Here is a 25752-nt window from a genome sequence, read left to right on the forward strand (position 1 = left end):
ACATTAGCCTAAAGTTCTTTTTCTTTATTATTATACTTTAAGTTCTAGGGTACTTGTGCACAACATGCAGGTTTGTTACATATGTATACATGTGCCATGATGGTGTGCTGCACCCATTAACTCGTCATTTACATTAGATATATCTCCTAATGCTAGTCCTCCCCCCTCTCCCCACCCCAGCCTAAAGTTCTTAAACCCACCGGATTTTAATTAATAAAAGGATTCTACTCCTATGGGTTGATGGCTAGTAAAAACTATAAGCAAGAAAAGGGTGCTTTAAAATGTTTAAATTAGGTGCTTTCCAATTTTTTTTTGTTTTTAGTATATATTTTTGAAATGTTTTAGGAATTTTAAATTACTGAAAATATGTGAAAATATTTAGGAATCATTTCTCTACTTTTCTGTCTTTAAATAAGGGTTTATTTTAACTGTTTCAGTCTAATGGGATCAAATTTATGTTCACAGATTAATCCAAACGATAATCCTATAACTTTTTGTTATCTCAAAGCAAAATTCTGTTGTTACAGCTTGTCACGTCCTCTCTTTGGTAATGCCTAAATACTTCCTACTGTCATTTAAAAGGCATCATCTGTAAGGTGTCAAGAAATGTAACCACGTTCTATCCATTCGGTGTTTTTGAGTCTAGGTAGCATAACTGGTGATGCTATAATAAACATTAAGCCTGTGTAAATGAGAAAGTTTCTTTTTAACTTTTCTAACTTGACTGAGTGAAAAACTATGCTTAGTTTTGTTTTCTGTGTAATGAAAAATAAAGACATTATTTCACTCCTGTTGAAGGGAATGTGTGAATTAAAAACGTTTCTAAATTGCCTTTGAATTTTGCATGTGGGACAAAAGTATGCAAGAGAAATTTTATCTTTGCTTTATAACTGTACCACTTAACAACAACATTCTTTAGCATTTATTTAAACTATAGGAATGTGTATCAGGTCTAATTAATTTTGATTTGCTGAAAGCTATGGAAGTTATTTATTTGAGTAAAATATATTGTAGGTTTCTACTGGGGCTATTATTAAAAAATTCTGCATTTGACGGTAATTGTATTTGCTTATAAAATAGAAACAAAATAACCATTTCCAGTATTTTAAATATATATTATTTGAGCTTTCTCTATTAAGATGCCTAATGTTTCAACATTGAAAACAGAAAATGTAATTATGATTTATATAGATAAGATTATAAAGTTTTCTTAGTTCTCGTAATTTATTCACTTTTTTCTATGCACCATCTCAATTAAAAATATTCAAGAATTTAAATGCAACACCTTTTTGTAGGCTTTCTATTCAACTTATGGTCATGGGCCAGCAAAACTTGGATGCTTTTTAGAAATGCAAAATCTCCGGTCACACCGCTAACCTGTAGAATCATAATCTGTATTTTAACCAGCTCCCAGGGTGACTCATGCCTATTTGCGTATGAGAAGCATGGATTTCAGTTTCATAGAATATTATTGGCAGTATACACCTTTTAAAAATTGAACTGATGATGGAGTTGTGGGATTTAATGTTCTTTTTTCTAAAATACTCAATTTTTGATTTCTGTGTAGTTTTAGCAGCTAAGATTTATAATGTTTTTAAACCCATTACATATTAGTTCTCTAACCTGTCATCTGGTAGCAAAATGTAAAGTTATTTTAAAATGTTTTATAATTTTATAGCTCTCATTCATTGTAGCTCTGCCATTTAATCATAGTAGAGAAGTTAAGCTTCATTTCTATTTTTCTTAAATTAATTGTGATTATAGCTAAAATGCTAACAAATATTCATCCATGGACAGTGTGAGCCATATATTCAAATATTAACATGTTCTTTATCTTAAAAGAAGAATCGTTGTTAAGTCAAATCTTATTACTTTTCTGTTTCATTTTATGTTTCCTTATTTTTATTTATTCCATGTTTTCTTTTTTTGTTTTGTTTTAGTTGGGTCTGGTAAGTTGACATTTTATTGGCCATCTTCTCATCACCGTGTCACTGTGACTGGAACTTCTCTTCCCCTTTCCATCCATACCCTTCCATGTCCTTCAACCAATCAGCCTTCATGTTTCACTTGTCATTGGCCACAAAGACAGACTGCACAGAATAAAGTCTGCAGGAAGTATGGGTAACTGTGAAAAGAGTAAAGGTAACGGGGTTGCTAACTTTATATCTTATGAAATTAAATGATGTGTAATCTGCATCCTTTTATTCCTTCTCTCCTGAAATAAGCGATAGGATTGTATCTTGCTTAAGTACTGTTCCAATATATATATATCGTAAGATTAAACAAAAATACATGCAGAGAATGATTTTGGTTCTTTTGGTTCAAAATATATTTGTGAATTCATGTATGCCTCTCTGAGTTTTTATAACTATTGTACTATAACAGTCATTAAAAGTCCTGTTGGTGAATAATAGCCTTGCCCTTAGGACTGTTTGCACTCATTTTCATTTCTGTGTGTCAGATTCATTTTATTTTGTGTAGGAAATAATCCCAGGATGTGTCCAAAGTTTATCAAAGTGTACTTTGATAAACATTTGTCCCCACATAAATAAATGAGCCATCGAGTTTCTAAGTGCTTACCTTGGAGGAAGGTCCAATCATTTCATAAGGTCACTAGAAAGCAATTTTTAGATAATTTTACATGAATATGCAAAAGGGTATGCCAGAGAATAACTTTGACCCTAAAAGAATCTCTCTCACTATTTTTAAGTTAAAAAGTTACAATAGGTCTGGCATGGTGGCTCACACCTATAATCCCAGCACTTTGGGAGGCCAAGGTGGGTGAATCATTTGAGGCCAAGAGCAGCCTGGGCAACATGGCAAAACCCCATCTCTACCAAAAAATACAAAAATTAGCCAGGTGTGGTGGTGCGTGCCTGTAATCCCAGCTACTCGGGAGGCTGAGGCAGGAGAATCGCTTGAACCTGGGAGGCAGAGGTTGCAGTGAGCCATGATTGTGCCACCGCACTCCAGCCTGGGCGACAGAGTGAGACCAGACCCTGCCTCAGAAAAAGAAAAAAACAAAAAGTTACAATAATATTATAAAAGCGACTTTTCATATTAATACTGACAGGATGCATTGTTCAATAATAATGTAATATCTGGCTATTTGAAAAAATAGGTTTCTATAGGATACCTTACAAAAATACATGTAGAGAATGAAATATAAATGTAACATAATGAAGATATAAAAGCACAGGATGATAACTGAGTTGAATACTTATATAATTTATTATGTATTATATAATCTGTATTATATAATTTTATTGATACAACAAAAATGCCTAGACTAGAAAGACTATTAATAAAGTGGAAAAATATATTTGCAACATATAGGAGAAAGGGCTAAAACTGTAGCCTATCAACAGTTCTTAGAAGTCAGAAAGTCTGAGTTCATGAGCACAATATCCACAACAAATTAGATTTCAACGACAAGATAGTGTGAAGAAAAATGTTTCACATTTGGAAATGAAAATTGTTAATTAAGAGGAGAATCCGTTGTTAGTTTGGCAAAGATGTTAATTTTCAATGTTTGTGAGGTTTGGGAGAAAAAGCTATTTGTATGCTGTTAATGAAAGTATCAGTTGATCAAAAGCATTCCTGAGCATGGTTTAGCTATACTTATTAATACACTCTGGATCTTTGCAGATTTTCAGACCCTGTAACTCTACAGCTAGCAAATAATTTTGATTATACTTGTCAGGTGGATGTTAACATTACCATTATTTTTAACAGTGAAAATTAGAAATAGTCTAAATTTAAAACAATTGAGATTGGTTCAGTAATTAAAGGTAATTTGCTTATTGTTTATTAAACAGTCCTTAAAATGATTTTGTATAGTATGACCCAATTTCTATGGCAGAATTATGGGTAGCTTTTCTTTTCTTCCGTTTTGTCTAATCTTCCAAATTTTCACCCCTGAACATAAATGATCTTGGTAACATGATCACGTATTTTTGATTACAGCAAGTTTAAATTAAAAATTGTAGCTTTCAAAAAACATTCCAAAATTTCATCATAAACATCAAGTGGACACATTTAATGAATGGCCTTCTCAATCTAAATTGATAGATAACAATGACAGATTGATAGATAGAAGCATATTTAGGGCATTTATTTTTTTTTTCTTAGAGATACGTCTACTGCAACTGATATTTAACACACATATAGATATAGAAGAGGGTTTTTAAAAGTTACGTTTCTAAGACATGTCTTGTGGCTGATGTCACTGTTGATGTTGGCTTCAGAATATGCCTACAAAATACAGTAAATTTGTTTCCAGGCAAATATCCTGTGTGGAAGGATTGCTTCAGGATGAATGTACTTAGCATAAGGGTTTGTATTCCTTGTTCTCAAATAAGTCTTTGAGGTTTGAGGAGAACTGGCATTTTATAAAAGAAACGTAGATTCTGGCACACATTCTTAAACATGCTTCTGAGATTTAGGAAAGAGACCACCCGAAGTTTTTTACTTAACTAAGTGGTTTGAACATTTATATTTTCCTACTCAAATTCCCTGCATATTGGAAAGTCATATTCTCCCACTCATCTAATTAATCACTTGGATTTCTTTCACTGAAGCAAACCAAACCCCAGTCTGAATTTAGTTTATTATCCAGTCAATTCTTTCAATTTCTTGGTCTGATTTTGACATCAATTATTCCAGCCCTTAATTAAGGAATAGAATGCTCCTGTATGGATTTGTACTGGAGGAAAATCCCCAAGCAATGATGCACTTGCCTGTTATTATACCTGGGTAATGATGGTGTTTGCTAAATTCATGAGTAAGCCATTCAATTACAATCACAGTTTTAAAAAAATTATAAGCTAGAACTTCAGTGTTAACCAAATTGAACTTAAACTATATTTCCTAACTTTGTATTTTCTTCCCTAGAAGTTAGAGGACATTTGAAAGCCTTCGACCTGATTTTTCGGGTCTCCTATAATTTTCTAGTCAAATGTTATAATTTCTACTAAACCTCAATTTAAAAAAAAAAAGAGCATAGAAAAAGGAACACTAATTTAGAAGCTGGGAGTTCTAATTACTTTCTTCAATTTTGCCACCATGCAATCATCAAGTCGTTTTACACGTACTTGTTTTTTTTAAAGGGGCTTTATATTTGAAATATATACATGTTTTTAATATGCATATTAAGTAGCTTTTAATATTTCTTTATGACCTATAAATTCAAATACCCAGATTTAGGGACATTTCAGCTATTTTATTAACATTTATAAATTTATAAAATCTATAACTTTATATATTTTATATATATTAAAATATATTTTACATATATATGTATATTAGATGCAACTGACCAAGAAATATTAAGTCAAAGAAAAGTATCATTTCAAATACTGACCTTCATTAACAAAGAAATTATACTCTTGTGAGCAGACTGATGACATTTGTGAACATAATCTGAATATAATTTGATTCATCTTCACATTAAGGAGTTTCCCTAAGTGATTGATTTAAGTAACTCAACATACTTTTAAAGAGAAGGTTAGAAATATAAAGACACATGCACACATATGTTTATTGTGGCACTATTCACAATAGCAAAAACTTGGAACCAACCCAAATGTCCAACAACGATAGACTAGATTAAGAAAATGTGGCACATATACACCATGGAATACTATGCAGCCATAAAAAGTGATGAGTTCATGTCCTTTGTAGGGACATGGATGAAACTGGAAACCATCATTCTCAGCAAACTATCACAAGGACAAAAAACCAAACACCGCATGTTCTCACTCATAGATGGGAATTGAACAATGAGAACACATGGACACAGGAAGCGGAACATCACACACCAGGGCCTGTTGTGGGGTGAGGGGAGGGGGGAGGGAGAGCATTAGGAGATATACCTAATGCTAAATGACGAGTTAATGGGTGCAGCACACCAACATGGCACATGTATACATATGTAACAAACCTGCACGTTGTGCACACGTACCCTAAAACTTAAAGTATAATAATAATAAAATTTTAAAAAAAGAGAAGGTTAGAAATAATGGAAAAGTCTTACAAAGTAGAGTAGACAAACCCCGTCCTGTAGAAACTATTAAATGTCGCTTGAAGCATTCATTCGCTTCAATTTAAACTGAGACAAGAGAGGAGAATAATTAGGCGTTTCAGACAGCTGATACGAAATGAATTTGAAAAGTGTAAACAGTAGGTAAAAAGACTTACATTCTGTGCACATTTTTCCAAGCACAAAGCTCAGCCCAAAAACAAATACCTTTTTTTTTCCCCAGAAGTGACTCCATCAGCACACCTAATGTTTTCAGCTACCATTGTATTCAATGTAATTGACACAATTTTCTGACACTATTTACTGCTGGATGAAGTAGCCATTTAAATCGGTATAAATCAAACAGTTTGGACAAAGCTGGCAGTATTTAGAATGTCAGGATGAGCAGATGTTTCAAATTTTCCCTCATTTCCATATATATTCTGTTTGAACATGCCCTTGCCTATGTAAATGAAAGAGGCATTTGATTCCACTATTGCTTTAAATTCATTTCTATTCAAATAATTGGACTGAAGATTTTAAATGGTTAGAATTTGCATGGTAGCATTTCAGGAGATTTTGAGTTAAAGTAATTTTAAGACCTGCCTGCATCAGGAGATCCTTGTGTGTATGATTAAAGCTCATTCACCTTTAAGCAGATCTAAAGGAGAAAAGATAATATTTATTCATAAAAAATTCAGGTATACTTAGAATATATAGGGTCCGATTGTAGCTTTAGAATTCCTTTCAATATGTGGATTAATCTTAGAAGGTCAGGTAATAAAAAACTTCATATAACAACTCCATTTTCTAACTATAAACTTAACATTTTAGTTTCAAATTAAGGACAAGAATTGATATGTCATGACTGTTTTACATAACATGTTATATAAAATAACAGCAGCACTTAGAATATAAGTGATTGTCTCAATTAGGACAATAACTACGTGCTTTTAATTTAGTGTAATTTGTTTCACCTCCTTCAGAACCGCCACATTTTGTTGTGAAACCCCGTGACCAGGTTGTTGCCTTGGGACGGACTGTAACTTTTCAGTGTGAAGCAACCGGAAATCCTCAACCAGCTATTTTTTGGAGGAGAGAGGGGAGTCAGGTACCACCTTCTTCTAATTTTTTTTTAAAATCAGCAAAGATGGTTGCCAAGATGTATGAGAAGAAAAACCAACTTATTACTTAGTCATGCAGCTGTCACATTAAGAGAACTGGCAAGTCTCTGAGTGCCCAGAACATTGTAGCAATGAGAAGGGAGACAAAATTGTCTTCACTGCTTGAATTCTGAAAGCATTTGTCTCCACCTAGTTTTGGTACACAAGGTAGTATATAAAGTTAACCTTTATTTCTAGCTCAGCCACATTAAAAAGAAAAGCACTATTTTCTCAACATTATTTAATTATTATTTGTATTATTCTGGTGTCTGGAATTATATATTAAAAGAGATTTATGTACATTTAAAACAGATGAGAATTATTCAGTGATTGCTCTGAAAGCTTCAGGAGTCTAAATTGCCTTCTGAATCATGAACCTATATGAAATTCTTTTTAACAGAGATGTTGCATTATAGTTTGTTATATTCAAATGTGTTGAAAACTATCATATGCCGTCAACATTTCCTATAAAATCCAATTCTATTTTATGAACTTCAATTTTTTATATATATGGAAACTGAAATACAGAGATTTATAGTCTTGAACTCTGTTCATTATTGGACTTCAGTTTAATAAACAGGAAATCTTAGAAGCATTTAAAATATCTTTTTGTCTCATCTCTTAATGATTTGCCTTCTTCAATAAAGCAAAAACGTGGCTGGGCACAGTGACTCATGCTTGTAATCTCAGCACTTTGGGAGGCTCAGGCAGGAGGATTCACTTGACCTCAGGAGTTTGAGACTAGCCTGGGCAACATAGTGAGACCTCATCTCTACAAAACATTAAAAATAAACAAGTAGTGGGGCATGGTGGTGAACGTTTCTAGTCCAGCTACTCTGGAGGCTGGGGCGGGAGGATCACTTGAGTCCATGAGGTAGAGACTGCCGAGCTCTGATTGCGTCACTGCACTCCAGCCTGGGTGAAAGAGCGAGACCCTGTCTCAGAAAATAAGTATATAAAACAGAACGTTTCCCTTACTTGTTTCGGATATGTGTAAATAAACAATTCTCATCCATTTTTAACACTTATTCCTGACCTTTTTTATTTTGCTAAAATCAATCCTGCGTGTTTGTTTCATGGTCTTGCTTCTAATGGGCTCTTATAAAAAATAGGTCATTTACTGACTGCATTTAATATTTGGAGGGAATGCTATCAAGTTCACCTTTTCATTCACTTTAGTAGCGAAATACTGATTTGATTATGGTATTAGGCCCTTATTTGAATTCTAGTATCTTGGTAGGTTCTAACACATTCCATTTGGCCTCAAAGAACTAAATTTGCTGACAGCAAATTACAGACAAGAAAGAATGAAGTATTTCAATGGAGCAGGAGAAATTTTAAGTGCATTTTAGAAGGAAATCTTTGTAGCAGTAATAATAAATCCACTGGAACCTCTTCTTAAAAGAGTGATACTTTGATGATTCATTTAAGTTATTTAAACATTAGATCAAATTTCCAAATAATTTTGGTTTTGTTCAATAATACAACTCATTTTTCCCTAAAATGTTGTCATTGGACATATATCCATGGAATAGTAGTTAAACCTTTATAAAAGAATGTATATTAAAAGGCACCAAAACTTTTTAAAAGAATCAATTTTGTTGTGGTAGGGAAAATGTTACTATTTTTTATTTCATGAAATTCAATAACATGATCTATTTTTTTGTGTGACATATACACTAACGCTAAGAAGCATGATCTTTTGATTAAATTCAACATGAATTTTAGAAAATATGTAACAGATATTCTCACCAATTAACAAGAGAAACAAGATATGTGTTAAAAGTTTGGCATAGGTTACTGAACTTTTATGAGGGATAGCTAACAGAGATGCTTATTGTGGTGCCAAAATGGTATCCTTGAATTTAATTTGTCAGAATTTTTTTACATTTTAATTCTTCAATATATTAAAGGTCTTAATAGTAATAATCCTAGTAGTCGTATATAGGTGAAGCAAGACTTTTGTCTTCGTTTTGCTAAATATGTCAACATTTTTCACCATAATGATAGTTAATTTTTTTTTTTTTTTTTGAGACAGAGTCTCGCTCTGTCGCCCAGGCTGGAGTGCAGTGGCATGAACTCGGCTCACTGCAAGCTCCATCTCTCAGGTTCACACCATTCTCCTGCCTCAGCCTCCGAGTAGCTGGGACTACAGGCGCCCGCCACCACGCCTGGCTAATTTTTTGTATTTTTAGTAGAGACGGGGTTTCACCATGTTAGCCAGGATGGTCTCGATCTCCTGACCTTGTGATCCGCCCGCCTCGGCTCCCAAAGCGCTGGGATTACAGGCGTGAGCCACCATGCCCGGCCAGATACTTAATATTCTTATATATCTAATATTGCTTAAAAACAGATAGAAAAATATGTATCAATCTTGGGAGTTACTTAAATTTTCAAATGACCCTATTTGAGGTTAGATTATTAAAACTTGTATGTGTATATGTGTACATATGTAGATATTTACGTGCGTGCATGGACATGTATGTATGTGGGCATGTGATGGAAGAATATTTAGCTCCTTTTTGCATGTGTATATAGACAAATATGCATATGTGTATGAATACTTTTATATGTATGTTTTTACATGTAAATGTATAAGTGCCAAAATATTGGAACCTAACAATTAACCTATTTTTATTTTCCTCCATCCCAATTTCTGGGTTCTAGAATCTACTTTTCTCATATCAACCACCACAGTCATCCAGCCGATTTTCCGTCTCCCAGACTGGTGACCTCACAATTACGAATGTCCAGCGATCTGACGTTGGTTATTACATCTGCCAGACTCTAAATGTTGCTGGGAGCATCATCACAAAGGCATATTTGGAAGTTACAGACGGTAAAGTGGAAAACATTTTATTTCAAAATGTCCAAGTTTGACTTAGGATCCAAAGAGGGTGCCAGTAGATATATTTATTTCCAACTCTATACCTTTTTATGGCTATTTTAGTGTAAAATCTAAGAGGGTGTTGATACAACAAATTCAAAATAATTTTTATTTTAACCTAAATGTATTATAAATTTGTAGCATTCAGTCAGACTCATAAAAGCATAGCAATTATCTATGGAGAAGTTTATACTAAATGGCTTCACATAGGAATGTATGTTTTGGAAAACAAAAAGTATTTTATAATATCTTAGTGTAAATTGCCATCTCTTCTCTTTCCTCTATAATTTAGGACATAAGATAAATCTTTAGGTCATAAGCCTAAATCTAACAGCTCACAACTTATGATAATGAACAAGTTTTCTTCAACGTCATTTTATTCTGTCAACTCCCCTAAACATGCTCAATTAGCGCCCAACCTATTGTAAAGACACAAAATCTCCAAACTGTAAGATGGACGGTAGTGATAATTTGAGAAGAAGATGAAAGAAAAAGAAAAAAACACATATAAATATGTTTTATTCTCTATATTTATATGTATTTTTTCTTTCACATCTTATTTCATGTATATACATATAAATATATATATAAATGTATAGTATATGTGTGTGCAATCAAGAAAGTGTTACAGGAATTTTTCAAATTAAAAATAGAACCAAAGCCATGACAGTGCAAAGGATTTGTTACTTCTGAAGCTAAATTTATTGTAGTGATTGGAATAATATTTTCACTGTCAATTCCAAAAAGTAGATGAAAGAGCATTTAAAGAAAGAAACATCCTGTCTCTCAGGGAAGAAAATGGAACACGAATAAAAGAAGAGAAGCAGGAATAAAAGATGCTTACTCTGTATGTTCAGTATTGTTGATTTTTTAAAACTTCTGATAATGACTCAAATAATCAATATAATAGCAGTTGCTTTCTGAATTAGAATCTGTGGAGTCATCTTTGGCTCCTCATCCTTCCTTATCTCTATATCTGTTCAATAATCTTTTTAATCCGTCGAGTTGTCTTCATCACCTCCCAGAGCTAGTCATCTGTAGTGTGAAATTGTAACAGCCTACTAATTCCATCCTGTTTTTGGTCTTCTCCCCGAATTACATTTTCTTACTGTTGCTAGAATGCTTTTTCTCTAGACCACTCTTATTTTCCCGATTACGCCAACCGAAGTATAATACTGATGCCATGAAGCAAGTAAACTAATGCAGCTTGATGAATTTATTCATGTATTGACCACTCCGATCAAGACATGGAACATTTCCAAGACCATAGAAGGCTTCCATTGACTCTTTTCTCATCAACAAGCCTCTCCCTGGCAGAGATAATAACTTTTCTGACTCTTGTCTTCATTGATTCCTTTTATCTATTCTTAAAATCCAGCTAAATGAAATCATACAGTAGATACACTTTTGTGTATATTTTTGCCTCAAAATTATGTCAGTAAAATACACTTATGTTCTTTTTTGTTGCTGTGTAGTATTCCATCACATAAATAGACCACAATTTATTTATGTACTCTCGTATTGATGGAGTATTTTCAGCTTAGGGTTTTTATTAATAAAGCTCATTATTCCTGTACATGTCCATTGTTGGGCAGGTGCACTCAGTTATCTTGGTTTGCCTTTAGTGGACGTACATACTAATTTCTTTTTGTTTTCCCATGTATTTGAAATACGAGTCTTCATCAGATATATATATTGGAAATATTTCTTCGTGGTCATTCTCTTCATGATGGTTTTAGGGATTAAGTAATTAATTTTGCTGAAAACCAATTTTTTTTTTTATGATTAGTGCTTTTACTCTTCTACCTTGAGGCCATGAAAATATTCTTCCATGTCTTCTTCTAGAAGCTTTATTATTTACACCTTTGAGATGCAAATTTTTTTTATCTATCTTGAGTTAATTTTTGTATATGGTATGAGTTCAAAGTCAAAATTATTTTCATTTCCCCCCGTATGAAAACTAATAATTCCCGCATAATTTATTGGAAAGATTATCCTTTCTCCACTGAATTGCAGTGGCATCTTATCACAATTCCAATAAACATAGATTTGTGGGCCTATTTCTGGTCTATTTATTCTATTTTATGCCACCCAAAATGCTAGGATTATAGATATGAGCCACCACACCCGGCCCATGTGTGTTAATTATTGTAGCTTTATACTAAGTCTTAAAAACTGGTGGTATAAGTCTCCACCTTTGTTTTCTTGTTTTGGGTTTGCTATTGAAGATCATCAACATTTTCTTACAAATTTTAAAATAAACTTGTGAAAATTTCGCATATACACACCCACTCCCTAAACAAACAAAAAATCTGAATATTTAATTTTGATTTTATTTAAGTTGTTGAATAACTTAAGAATTAACATCTTAATCTGAGTCAATTCAGGGAAACAGTATATATCGCACATGTGTCTCTCAATTCTTTAGGTCTAATTTCTCTCAGCAATAGTTTGTAGTTTCAAAAGTAAAGGCTTTGCACATATTTCGGTACATTTTTACCTAAGGTGTTTCATGATTTTGATGTGACAGTGTGTGTGTTTATATATCTACAAAAGTCCTAGCCAACATTGTATCTGGTGTTAAAATATTAAATTATTTCCCCCTGAAGTTAGGATCAAGAAAAGTATGTCCATTATTGCCAGTTCTGCTCACTGTATTGGAGGTCACAGGCAATGTAGGGCAAGTAAAAGAAATAAAATGTATAAATATTGAAAGAAAGACATAAAAGTGTTTTTATGTGCAGCTGACACATTTTGTACATAAAAATTTCAAAATAATCTACCTACAAACTATTAAAAATGAGTGAATTTAGTAAAGTTGCTGGACACAAGGTTAATATAAAAAAGTCAACGGTACATTCAAGCACTTGCCTCATACAATTCAACAATAAAATTAAATTATTGTAATTTTATTCCTATATATTATATATATGTGATTTTTGATGTGACTGTGTATATATATATTTTTTGATATGACTGTGTGTGTATATACACAGTCATCAAAAAATATATATTATATATCAAATATATATACACACAAATATATATTTTTTGATGTGTGTACACATATATACACACACATACTATATATATCATATATACACATATATACACACAGTCGTATATATACATATATATACATATATACACACAGTCATATCAAAATATATATATTTTGATATATGTAATATGTATTTTTTATATGACATAAATGTACAAAATGTATCAGCTGCACATAAAAACAGTTTTATGTCTTTCAATATTTATGTCTTTTTTTAATATTTATGTCTTTCAAGTTTTATGTCTTTCTTTATGTATACCTTTTATTTCTTTTACTTGTCCTGCATTGCCTGTGATCTCCAATATAGTGAGCAGAATTGGCAATAATGGGCATACTTTTCTTGATCCTAACTTCAGGGGGAAATAATTTAATATTTTACCACCAGATACAGTGTTGACTAGGACTTTTGTAGATATCTTTGAATTTCAAGAAGTTCTGGAGGAATTTGTTAAAACGTCAGTTTCATTATTTGCTTTTCTAGTGTTCTCAGGATAAAGTGCATATTCCTTAACGTGCTTTACCTGAAATTCATTATCTGCCTCCACTGCAGGTTCAGCTCTGAATACTGTGTTGCTCACGTGCCCTAATCATTGTGCTTGCCATGCTTCTCTGTCTTTTTTTTTTTTTTTTGAGACTGAGACGCCCAGGCTGGAGTGCAGGGGCGCGATCTCGGCTCACTGCAAGCTCCGCCTCCCGGGTTCACGCCATTCTCCTGCCTCAAGTTCTCGAGTAGCTGGGACTACAGGCGCCCGCCACCACGCCCGGCTAATTTTTTGTATTTTTTAGTAGAGACGGGGTTTCACCGTGTTAGCCAGGATGGTCTCGATCTCCTGACCTCGTGATCTGCCCGCCTCGGCCTCCCAAAGTGCTGGGATTACAGGCCTGAGCCACCGCCCCTGGCCGCTTCTCCGTCTTGTCTTCTGCACGTTGTTTCCACCAACGTGAAGCTTCATTTCCTTCAAGAAGCGTTCCCTAACTCTTCAAATACAGGTTCTATACTCCAACCCCTGCAGTATATACATAGATTGCATCCTATGCTTTTTGGTGTTCTGTTTATTTTCCTGTGTTTTTCATTAGACATTAAGTTCCATGAAGGCAGGACCCATGTCTCTCTAGTCGAATTAAATGCTTGCTAATATCCAAACAGGATCTCTCATGTGGCAAATGCTCCACAGATTTTTTTTTTTACTTAGTGAATGAAACAAAGAAAAAAGGAAAAACAACTAGCTTTTGGTTAAGTGAGAATTCAGCACTAGGATTGTGTCTCTCAAAAGCTCAAACTCTTACCCCTGTGTATGATACATATTATACATGTACTGGTTCCAATGAGCTAGGATGACCTAAATATTTTTATAATGTCTTAAGTACATTTACAGCCATTAAATAATGATTGTGAAAGCCATATAGTGAATTCGGTAATGACTACTATAACCAATATAGAGAGACATTAAAACATAGAATGATGCGTACATTAATAATTGCAACTTTGTAAAGCAACATATATATAGGTATACATAAAAAAAGATTTTAGAAACCTATGCTGAAGTAGTCTCAAGTATCTCCAATTTTTATAATTATAATTTAAAGCAAAGGTTTTCATGTGCCAACTGACATGACGTTATCACAAATTGCTTGTATATGTGAGACTAGATCACGCTTAGACCTTTTATTAAACTATAAAAAACAAAAACAAAATCTCTAAATATCTGTGAATTTGGGATTCATCCCTACTAGCCAGTTCAACACTAACTTGCAGTTCACCCTGCAAACTCTGGGAGTTTTAAGGTGATTTTGTGTTTGCTGTTTTGGCACTGTTTTTTAAGTTTTGCTTGCTTTATTTTGGAGCTTATTGATATTGTGAAAACAATTTAACACTGTGGTCTCATTCTTCATGGGTAAAACTAGAATTATTGTGAGTGCTGGAAATACCAGTATTTATACATTAGCAAGTCCAGAGGATGGCTAGTAGGCAGAGTACTTTGGGGATACTATTTGTCTTTAGCTTCTTGACCTTCTTTACTGTTTGCAAACAGAACAAAGACAAAGGCAGAATAAAACATGAAGCACAGAAGTAGCAGCTGCCTTTAAAATGTTGTGTTGACTGTAGCTGTGGCCTATCCCTAATAACATTTGACTCAGAAACATACAAATTCATGTCTTCTATTTAACTGAACATCTTTCTTCTCTTTACTATAATATTAGAATGTAAGAAAACAAAGTTAATGATTACTACATAATGTATAAAATTTAAAATCATTCGTATTCATCTCACAAAATTTATAGATACATAGTGCAAAGAGTGTTATATTTTATTTAGAAAAGAGATTTGCCAGTTACTACTTGATTTGAACAAGTCACTTGAACTTTTAGAGTTTCAGTTCCCTGATTTCTAAAATGGAATAATAATATTTTCTATCCAAATTTATAGATTTCCAAGATACAATATTTACAATTTGTAAATGGATGACAATTATGCTCTTTATCTGCGATGTTTATTGGTGTATAAATGTGACTTTTTTTACATGAACTAATCAACGTGTGTATATTCTGTTCTTTTTCTCTTAAAATTATTTCATAAATATATTTATGTATATTAACATAGACTTCATGATCGCTATTTTTGAGGTGACAAATTACAACATTCTGATTATATACCCTTATTTTGGAGGGGTTTTGAAGTCTTTCACTAAATGTGGAGAAAAGATAGCTAAACTTTTATAAACTTTTATAACCCTGCTGTAATATATATATATATATAAATTATATATATAACCTAGCTGTAATATATGTATATTTATATATATTTATATATGTATATATATTTTTATATATTTGTATATATTTATATATATTTGTATATATATTTTATATATATTTGTATATATATTTATATATTTGTATATATATTTATATATTTGTATATATATTTATATTTTTTTATATATTTATATATTTGTATATATATATTTATATATTTGTATATATATATATATATTTATAACAGGTGGTGTAACCCTGCTGTAATATATATATATTTATAACAGGTGGTGTAACCCTGTTGTAATATATATTACAGCACCTGTTATACCTGTTACACTGCCTATACCATCACTACCTCCACCACTGTTATTTTTGTACTGACAATAATGAGCTACAGTGACTAATAACAAGTTATAGGATAAGCTTATGTAGGGCCAGGCACTATACTAGAAACTTTTCACACATGAAGAATTTCAAATCTAACCATATGTCATTTTACCAGTGAAGAAACTGAGGCAGTGAATGTGAAGATGTGTTCCCAAATTACAATGATAAGTAGCAGAACTGACATGTTTGCACCCTCCACTAAGGTAGCTACTTACCCTGTGGGGCTATTTAAATTTGAATTTAAATTACTTAAAATTAAATAAAATTGCATATCCAATTCCCCAATTACTCTAGCTACCCTTACATGATGAGTAGTCACTTGGAGCTATTGGCTACTGTATTGGAGAGAGTAGATATGGAACATTTCTGTTGTATGGTGCTAACATTTTCTCACTCCAAAGTCCGTGCGTTTACTCACTTTGTTAAACATTTCTGATTCTTACACTTCCTATTTTATTTCTGGATAATTCATTCTAATAATTCCAACAGAAGATCCTAGACCTGAATATGAGATTGTCTCATTGTAAATTAAGGTTTGACTCATAAATTCAGTACATTCTTTGGTGTCTGTAAGTGTAAACATTTTATGAGTATTTTATTCTACTTGATGACATCAAAAACTTTCATTTCCCTACCTGAAAACATCCAATTGCTTTAATAAGCCCTTAAATATTTCTCGTTTTTTTTTTTTTTTTTGAGGCAGGGTCTCACTCTGTCACCCAGGCTGGAGTGCAGTGGCCTGATCAAAGCCCACCACTGCAACCCTGGCCTCCTGGGCTCAGGTGATCCTCTCACCTCAGTCTCTCAAGTTGCTGGGACTACAGGTGCACACCACCATGGCCGGCTAATTTTGTTTGTTTGTTTGTTTGTTTGTTTTGTTTTGTTTGTGGAGATGGGGTTTTGCCATGTTACCCAGGCGGGTTTTGAACTCTTAGGCTTAAGCAATCCACCTTACTTGGCCACCCAAAAATGCTAGATTACAGGCGTGAGCCCCAGTGCCTGGCCAAATCGTTCCTCTCTGATTTACATAATAGTTTTTGTTGTTGTTGTTGTTTTTACCAAAGAGGGCACTAGTGACACTACAGTACATATCTATGTCTAGCCTTTGCAGTTAGCCAAGCACTCCCTTATCTGTGCCATTTCAATATGCATAACAAAGCCCTCCCTGAGCTATTTAGAAAAAAATATTATTATGCTTAGTTGATGGATTTTACAAAGAATACAAAACTGAGGCTTAGAGAATTTAAGGAACTTGCCCAAAGACACATGGCAGATGCTAGAGCTGATCCTTTTCTTTCATTGCTTTATTTTTGTGAAGTATACATCGTAAATTATACCAAAAAAATGGCATCGATAACTGGTTTAGGATGGAATGGGGAGGTGTGGATGACACTAAATAAAATACAAATATCAAAGGACCATAAAGATGGAGAACATTGAATATATTCCCAGATACTGGATTGCTTCTAAATATGATAAGACTACCAAATTTAAACCGTTCTTCTACTGGACTTAATTATAATCAGTTATAAAGAATATTTCTCCTGCCAAGTTTCAAACTCTAGCCTCCTAATTCACCCCTTGGTATTGCAAATTTCACCCTAGTAACCAAGACATAGAAGAGAATTGGAAGAGTAGAGTGGAAATGCACAGCTGCTGATTTCACTCCATTGCTTTCCTGTTTATCTTTTCTTTTCTTTTTTTTTTTAGTTTGCATGCACAAAACTAATATTTATTGCATGACAAATGAGGAGCAAATTAAAGTGTGACTCCAGCTTGTGAAAATCTTTGGTGCATAAAGCTTCGAACATGACAGATCCACCTCTGAAAATTATTGCCTCCAAAATTTAGTTACTCTGACAACCACTTTTCTTTAACCAGGCAACTTAGAATCTTTCTTTGTACATTTGTGTCTTTTAAAAATTTTTCATTAACATCCAGAATTTTCAAGTTGAATATTTAAAGAAAATTTCTGAAATTTAGTTTTTAAGTCATTAAAAAAAATATAGAGAGTTTCATATAAATTGCCTAAGTCGGGATGGGAATTTTCCGACAAAGCATGGAGAAAACACTTTAGGTCTTTATTTTGTTTGGCCTGTCTTTATTGTCAATTATATGAGCCATGATATAAGAAACTTTTAAATGAAAATGAACACCCCTTCAATGTAGGATTTATTCTAGTTCCAACACAGTTGTTCTATGTTTTCCCCTAAAAAAGACTTCATGTCGGATGAAGTTTTTAGATTTTAGATTTTTTTCATGTAATCATAGGGATAATTGTATTTACACATAATAAAATTGCCTCTCGTTATTTTCCATAGTACGTTATAACTATTATCTAAGGTAACGGAGTTAGCAGAGGCACGTTCCCGATCCCATTAATCCCAGTAGAGAAGTATGGTATTTGCCATGTTAGATCATCATTTTGACTTATCTCTTTGGATCAGCCAAAGAACAATGTATTTGGGCAACTTTCCAGTTTCTTTGAATTCTTTACAGTTGGGTAATTTTCTCCCATATATATTGTAATAGAAAGTATTACAAGATAAAAAGACACAGGGAACTCATACTGATTTATTAAATTATGAAAATCCAATGCACTTTTTTGGATCCAAAATTGTTAAACGTGCTGGTATGGTACCTTGTTTCTTTTTTTCTGTTGTACAAAACAGTTATGAAATGTCAATTTGGCTTTGCTTCATTTATTAAAATTTATCTCATATGTTTCCTTGAGAGAAATGGTTTTTTTGTTATGTTGTGTTTTTTCATATTTTTGAGTCTAAAAAGTACAGTATTCCATGATCACGACTCTGTATCTACTTTACCATCCACACTCCTAATTCTTGAACATTTTAAATAGGCCTCTTGACAATGCAGCCAGCTCAGTGAGTGGTTGGTCATTTGAAAGTAGCACATTGTATCTCATTTTAGTATTCTGAATCAGTGCATCATATAAATGCATTTTGAATAATGCATGTCTCCTACTTTAATTACTTGTTTAATTATCTTTAGCTTGTTTCAAAGCCTAGAGCAACTGCTGTTGCTTGAATGATTAGAAAATTGCTTCCAGTTGCAGAAATCTATTTCCTGTTGTTTCTTCTGGCAGTGATTGCAGATCGGCCTCCCCCGGTTATTCGACAAGGTCCTGTGAATCAGACTGTAGCTGTGGATGGCACTTTAGTCCTCAGCTGTGTGGCCACAGGCAGTCCAGTGCCCACAATTCTGTGGAGAAAGGATGGAGTCCTCGTTTCAACCCAAGACTCTCGAATCAAACAGTTGGAGAATGGAGTGCTGCAGATCCGATACGCTAAGGTAACTTGGAGCAGCACCTTGCGCTTCTTGTTTTGTTTCACTTTGTTTGTGCCTCCAACAACTGGCATTGAAATTTCAAACTTTGCAATTAATGAAGTGTTAAATGAAGAGTAGTAATATATTTTTAATTTGATGTTTTATTTTTTTCAGATATTTCATTGTATATGTTTGAGATGATTTAACTCATTTTTTAGTCCATGGCAGGTAATTTAAGGTTGTATGGAGGAGAAGAAAGGATTTCTAAGAACCTACCGAGGAAAGTAAATGAGGATTTGTGAGAGAATAAATATCTTCAAAGTAGTGGTATGATGCAGTCCTTCCGTAAGGCATCTTTTAAGATATTTAACTGTATCATTTTATGTGCAGTATACTTAGATAGTTCTTCTATTGTAAGTATTTGTTTCGGCATTTTGCAATGGCAAAACTATACATGCAAACAAAAGCCATAAAGCAATGTACACACCGAGTGTACAATTCAAATCAGAATGCTCAATGATGGAAAGCCCACAGGGCTGTAGGAAGCATTTAAGGATTTACTTTCACAGGGCATCACATCCCATGCCTGCTGTCTCAGGACTTTATTGTTTTGATTTTTCTTCTTTTTTTAGGTCAAGATCAGACGAGCTCCTGAGGCATATGAAAGAATAGTCCTGACATCAATAAACATAAATTTCAGTTGCTTTATTTCCTAGTGTGTGTGGTTCCTTTGGAGTATTGGATCAGCATCACAGTTCACTTTAAGTGTCACAACAGTTAATATGTTGTGCTACTTTGTGACTATTGTGACTTGGTTCCTGCAATTGCCAGGGCAAGATAACAACATTCTTTCTTTATCAAACGTTACTTGGAGATAGTTATTAGGTTGAGCAGAAGTAGATGGGTTTATTATCCTGCTGCTGATTTCAAAGTTGAACATTTGAGCTATGTTTGCTTTCTGACATTCAGTTTTTAAAAGGGAGCGAGAGTGTTCATTCCAGCTCGAGTTTGGCTTTGTACTTCTTAAACTGCTTTAAGTTACAGGTTTTAATACCTGGAAAAGTCAGTAGTTTAAGAAAAAAATTCTGTGATGCCTATCCTTTTTCTGTTGATCTCATATATCCATATAGTTAAATATATAAGTAAAATATGAAATAGCAAGAATAGCCATTGGTTAAGCTTTGTCAGGCTTATTATATGACTTATTAAACATAAAGATATATTTTAGCAATAAATATTAACGCTTTGAATTTGAAGAGTTGTATGCCTTACCGTAGGAATTATTGTCCCTGAGACTAATGATAATATATGCCCTGAGACTGATGATAATATATGCTAGTGCAATTAAATATTTCTTATTATACCATTAGAACAATCATATAAAATCTTTTTTCTATATTGATGTAATATTTTCCTTCACATTCAATAAAAATATATTCAATTAAGGGGAAGTTTCTGGTTGGTGAATTTTAATGCAGTTATCCGTATTCATGGATCATATACAAACCTGTAATTGCTTTTCCAGCCCAGTGAGTTCTTGATTTTTCCAAATATTTATTTTTTGTCTGCCTTCTCAGCTGGGTGATACTGGTCGGTACACCTGCATTGCATCAACCCCCAGTGGTGAAGCAACATGGAGTGCTTACATTGAAGTTCAAGGTAAATTAAATGGTGTATTTCCCTTAAAGTAAAGCTTAAAATGCAGTTGTTTACTTACTGGGATATTGATGAAGTAAATGTCCTGTTCTCTGAGTAGGTGTATGAATATGTTATCTGCATTTTCTGTGTATGTGTAAACATCTTTTATTTTGGCCTTTTTCTCACTTTTTAGAATTTGGAGTTCCAGTTCAGCCTCCAAGACCCACTGACCCAAATTTAATCCCTAGTGCCCCATCAAAACCTGAAGTTACAGATGTCAGCAGAAATACAGTCACATTATCATGGCAACCAAATTTGAATTCAGGAGCAACTCCAACATCTTATATTATAGAAGCCTTCAGGTAGAGTGAAGGAGGTGCTTCCTAGTTGTTCTTTTTTGATTCTCCTTTAAATACGCATGTTCTAACCTGTGTGTCTATCCTTAGCCATGCATCTGGTAGCAGCTGGCAGACCGTAGCAGAGAATGTGAAAACAGAAACATTTGCCATTAAAGGACTCAAACCTAATGCAATTTACCTTTTCCTTGTGAGGGCAGCTAATGCATATGGAATTAGTGATCCAAGCCAAATATCAGATCCAGTGAAAACACAAGGTAAATATTGATTTACTTAACGCTGTGACACCTACTTATCCTTAGATGTTATAATTGCACAGACAAATCACTTGTGTTACATGCTAGAATTGTACATTCATAATCTCTTGTTCAGGTTGCCCAAGTTGCTTAATTAATTTTTAATATACAAACACAGTGTCTACAAACTTTATTATTTTCTGGACTAAGCATACCAGCATAAGATGGATTAACAAAGAGAACTGTTTCTCATAAAATTACAAATATACCAAGACAAAAATATTATGTGAGGAGATGGGACGTAGAATGATGGTTTGAAAACAGATAAAAGAAAAATGGACATGTTTAAAGCTGCTTCTAGAACATTTAAAACTGGAACTGTTGTTCCTTTGGACCAAGTGTTGGGTATTCTGCATTTTATCTTTTGTGAACAGAAAATTACTTTTAGCTTTCAACAGACGGATTATTTTCACCTCTCCACACTCTTGCTCATCCTATTATTTTAGTGCTCTAATAGGAGTAAAATTAATATACTGGAAAAAAAGAGATGAATTTGAATCATCCTTTACCTTTCATTTTTGGAAAAAAATCACATGTCATTGTAAATAAAATGTGCCTGTTTTTATATTAGTGAAGAAAGGTAATTTTAGAGGGGAGTGATTCGAACTATAAAATTATTTTCTCAACATACAGAGGGATAGTGTTTCTATCTTAAGGAAACAAAGGAAAAAAGAAAAAAAAGACTTCGTTATTTTAATAGAAACAACTTATATACAAGATGACTAAGACTTAAACTCCTTTGTTGCTGGTTTGGGAGAGGGGTCTGCCAGCCATGTTACTGTTTTGTTACTTCAAGTATGTACATAAACAGTCTTTTCGGAAGCACTTTTTGTTTCAGAATTTGCAGAAAAAGCACACCAAGTTGTAGAACATGCCCACGTTTGTCTCTTGTGTGAATGTAGCACACCCATAGCTCATATTTGCTATTGTGAATCACCTCTCCAGCAGCTTTGTATACTTGCAGCCTGCCTTAAGGCAGTCTGAGGTTTTTGATATTAGATACACATTTGTAAAGAATGTAGACCCAATGACAGCTGTAAAATGAATTTAAACTTTTGTCCCCAGTGCAGTGGTCTCCAGCCAGTAGACTAACTGAAAGGTTTTGACGACTATGGCTTAACACTGTTTTGTCCTGTACTCACATGCATGGTTCTGTAATATGTAACCTCATTTGTAAGTGAGGAGTAAGTTAGCATTCTGTCTGAACATTCATTTAGTCTTTTTAACATTTCTGTCAATTTGCCTTTGCATATGCATAGCTAGTGGAACAATGTGTTAGTCTGTTCTCACGCTGCTAATAAGGAACTTCCCCGAGACTGGGCAATTTATAAAGGAAAGAGGTTTAATTGACTCACAGTTCAGCATGGCTGGGGAAGCCTCAGAAAACTTACAATCATGTCAGAAGGGGAAAGAAACACGTCCCGATTCACATGGTGGCAGCAAGAAGCGCCGAGCAAAAGTGAGCAAAGCCCCTTATAAAACCATCAGGTCTCATGAGGACACACTCACTATCACGAGAACAGCAGCAAGAAGCGCCGAGCAAAAGTGAGCAGAGCCCCTTATAAAACCATCAGGTCTCGTGAGAACTCACTCACTATCACGAGAACAGCAGCATCAAGTGCCGAGCAGAAGTGAGCAAAGCCCCTTATAAAACCATCAGGTCTCGTGAGAACTCACTCACTATCACAAGAACAGCAGCATGGGGTAACTACTCCATGATTCAATTACCCCCTACCGAGTCCCTCACATGACACATGGGGATCACGAGAACTACAGTTCAAGATGAGATTTGGGTGGGGACACAGCCAAACCACATCACTCTAAGTATAATGAATCCTTGTTAACTGGAATACTGGAAATATAGAGAAACAGGCGTACAATTGTGAAATCAAAGACTTTTTTTTTTTTTTTAATTTCAGCTCGTCAATCTACTGGCTGTGTGGCCTTGAGAAAGTTAGTCAGCCCTTCTGAGTTTCCTCACCTATAAAATGGGGCTAAACCTACCCATTCCTCAGAATTGGACAAGGAATATATTAACCAATCAATATATAAGTATATAAGATTCAGATTTGTTTTCTATTTTATCCCATAAAATCTGTTATTGGACTTGGATTTCTTTTAGTGTCAGGACTAAAAGGAAGTTCATAAAATTCGTGGATATCATAAAACTGAGAAAGACAGCTAGTATGCCAAATAAGAGAATCAGAATTAAATATAGCTCAACAGATTGGACTGATGGGAGAGTGCTAACTATTAAAGTTAATAGAGCAAATTAAAAAGTCTGGTACTTGAACTTGGGTTTAAAAAATTAGCTGTAAAAGGATAGACTAAAGACAGCAGGCTTACGGGAAGTATATGTGAGTGTGTCAGGGCTTTCGGAGTGGTCTGACTTTAAAATAAAACACCCATTGAACCTACTGACGGATGTAGTTGCCAAGAGAACAAATGTAGTCTTAGCTGGCACTAGAATTATGCCTGGATCAAGTAATTTTTCTCTTTTTACTTAGCACTATTCAGTTCATGAATGGTGGAGTAATGTGTTTGTTCTGGACACTACGTTTTCAGATGGACTTTTAAGAGGAGGACAGTAGGGATAGTCGATGAGGCCGCATGAAAGGCCGAAAATCACATCATATGAAAAGACATTCAAGGATCTGGCTATGGTGAGGCCAGAAAATAATAACCTCAGAGCAGACATGACATCTTTTCCTTAACATTTTGAGAGACTGCCATACGGAAGAGTTATGCTTATTCTAGCTCAAGGCAACAGAAAAGGTCCCATGAGAAGAAGTAAAATTGAGGCACATATCTTGCCTCTTCTTGGACTTCCTTTGAGGCTGGAAGCCCTGGATTACAACCGTAATAAGAACCTGGGGAATCACCTGCAAAAAAACTTCCCTGTAGAGAACGGAACGCAAACACAGCAAGGAGAAGAATGAGGGCTGAGGAAATTCAAGGAGGACTTGTTGGAAAGTGATTCAGAAAGGAGCAGGCGTAATTTCTCTAACCATTTCTGAAATACGGTTGCAAAAGAATCTTCCCCAAGTGTAGATACTTATGAATGAGCTGGGGTCAAAAGCTAAAGGTGCACAGATATAGGGCACAGGTTCCCAGTATAGGAGTCAGGTAGACCTATGTCATGGTTGGAGTTAGAGCCTTGTTATGTGCTTTCCCAAAGACAAGATTTGATTATGCAATGAAGATGAGATGAGCACCTGGCAGGTAGGGCTGGTGGCCATCGTGGCAGAGGTGCGGCTGTTGTTACCATTGTTAGGTACTATGATTCTTCACCCACGTGTCCTGTCTGTGTATCATTCTTGAGCCCTAGTTTTAAAAGAATCTATACAGATACATAGAATATATATATCATGCCTAAGATGATATCAGTTATTATCAACGAGTGGGGCCTGGATAGTCTCCCCTCAGAGGTTGTGTATACGAAGTTTTAACGTTGGAGGAGACAGTTGGCTGGAGCAGTTAGGTTTTCTTTAAGTCTAATTCGGAATGTTGAGAAAGACCTTTTACATTGTCATACATTTCCTTCAGGAGGAGGAGAACAAAAACAGTAACAGGATCAATTCATAAACTTCTCAAAATTATATTATTAGGTGTCACTTTCCCTTTTTCTCTCTGCTGTGAACACTTCTATTATAATATTATAGACTGCTGTTGCTATCATGGGTACTAGGTGGGAGAATCTAGCAATTTTCATGAAGGAACTGACAGGTTTATCTCAAATCAGAGGAATTTGGGATTGGGATGCAGATCATATGTGGCAGTTATATATAAAATGGTTATTTCTGTATTTGAAGATACTTTCTGAAAGGGAGATGATTTTGTGAGGATGGGAGCTTACATATGAGGGAAATATTTGGAAGCTGGCATAATGTGTGTGTT

At 34.2% G+C, this 25752-nt stretch overlaps 1 protein-coding gene across 2 annotated transcripts in view; it reads left to right on the plus strand.

Annotated features, from left to right (window-relative positions):
* Positions 1–25752, plus strand: part of ROBO1 (roundabout guidance receptor 1) — a 1210998-nt gene that overhangs the window by 1112572 nt on the left and 72674 nt on the right. For both annotated transcript variants that reach the window (XM_032150402.2, XM_058437645.1), the window contains 6 exons: positions 7006–7130; positions 9850–10021; positions 19384–19589; positions 21143–21224; positions 21397–21565; positions 21650–21816. In XM_032150402.2, the coding sequence (XP_032006293.1) occupies positions 7006–7130; positions 9850–10021; positions 19384–19589; positions 21143–21224; positions 21397–21565; positions 21650–21816 (921 nt within the window). The remainder of the gene's footprint in view (positions 1–7005; positions 7131–9849; positions 10022–19383; positions 19590–21142; positions 21225–21396; positions 21566–21649; positions 21817–25752) is intronic.

Source organism: Hylobates moloch, unplaced genomic scaffold, assembly GCF_009828535.3.
Source record: "Hylobates moloch isolate HMO894 unplaced genomic scaffold, HMol_V3 SCAFFOLD_4, whole genome shotgun sequence".
Classification (NCBI taxonomy): Eukaryota; Metazoa; Chordata; class Mammalia; order Primates; family Hylobatidae; genus Hylobates; species Hylobates moloch.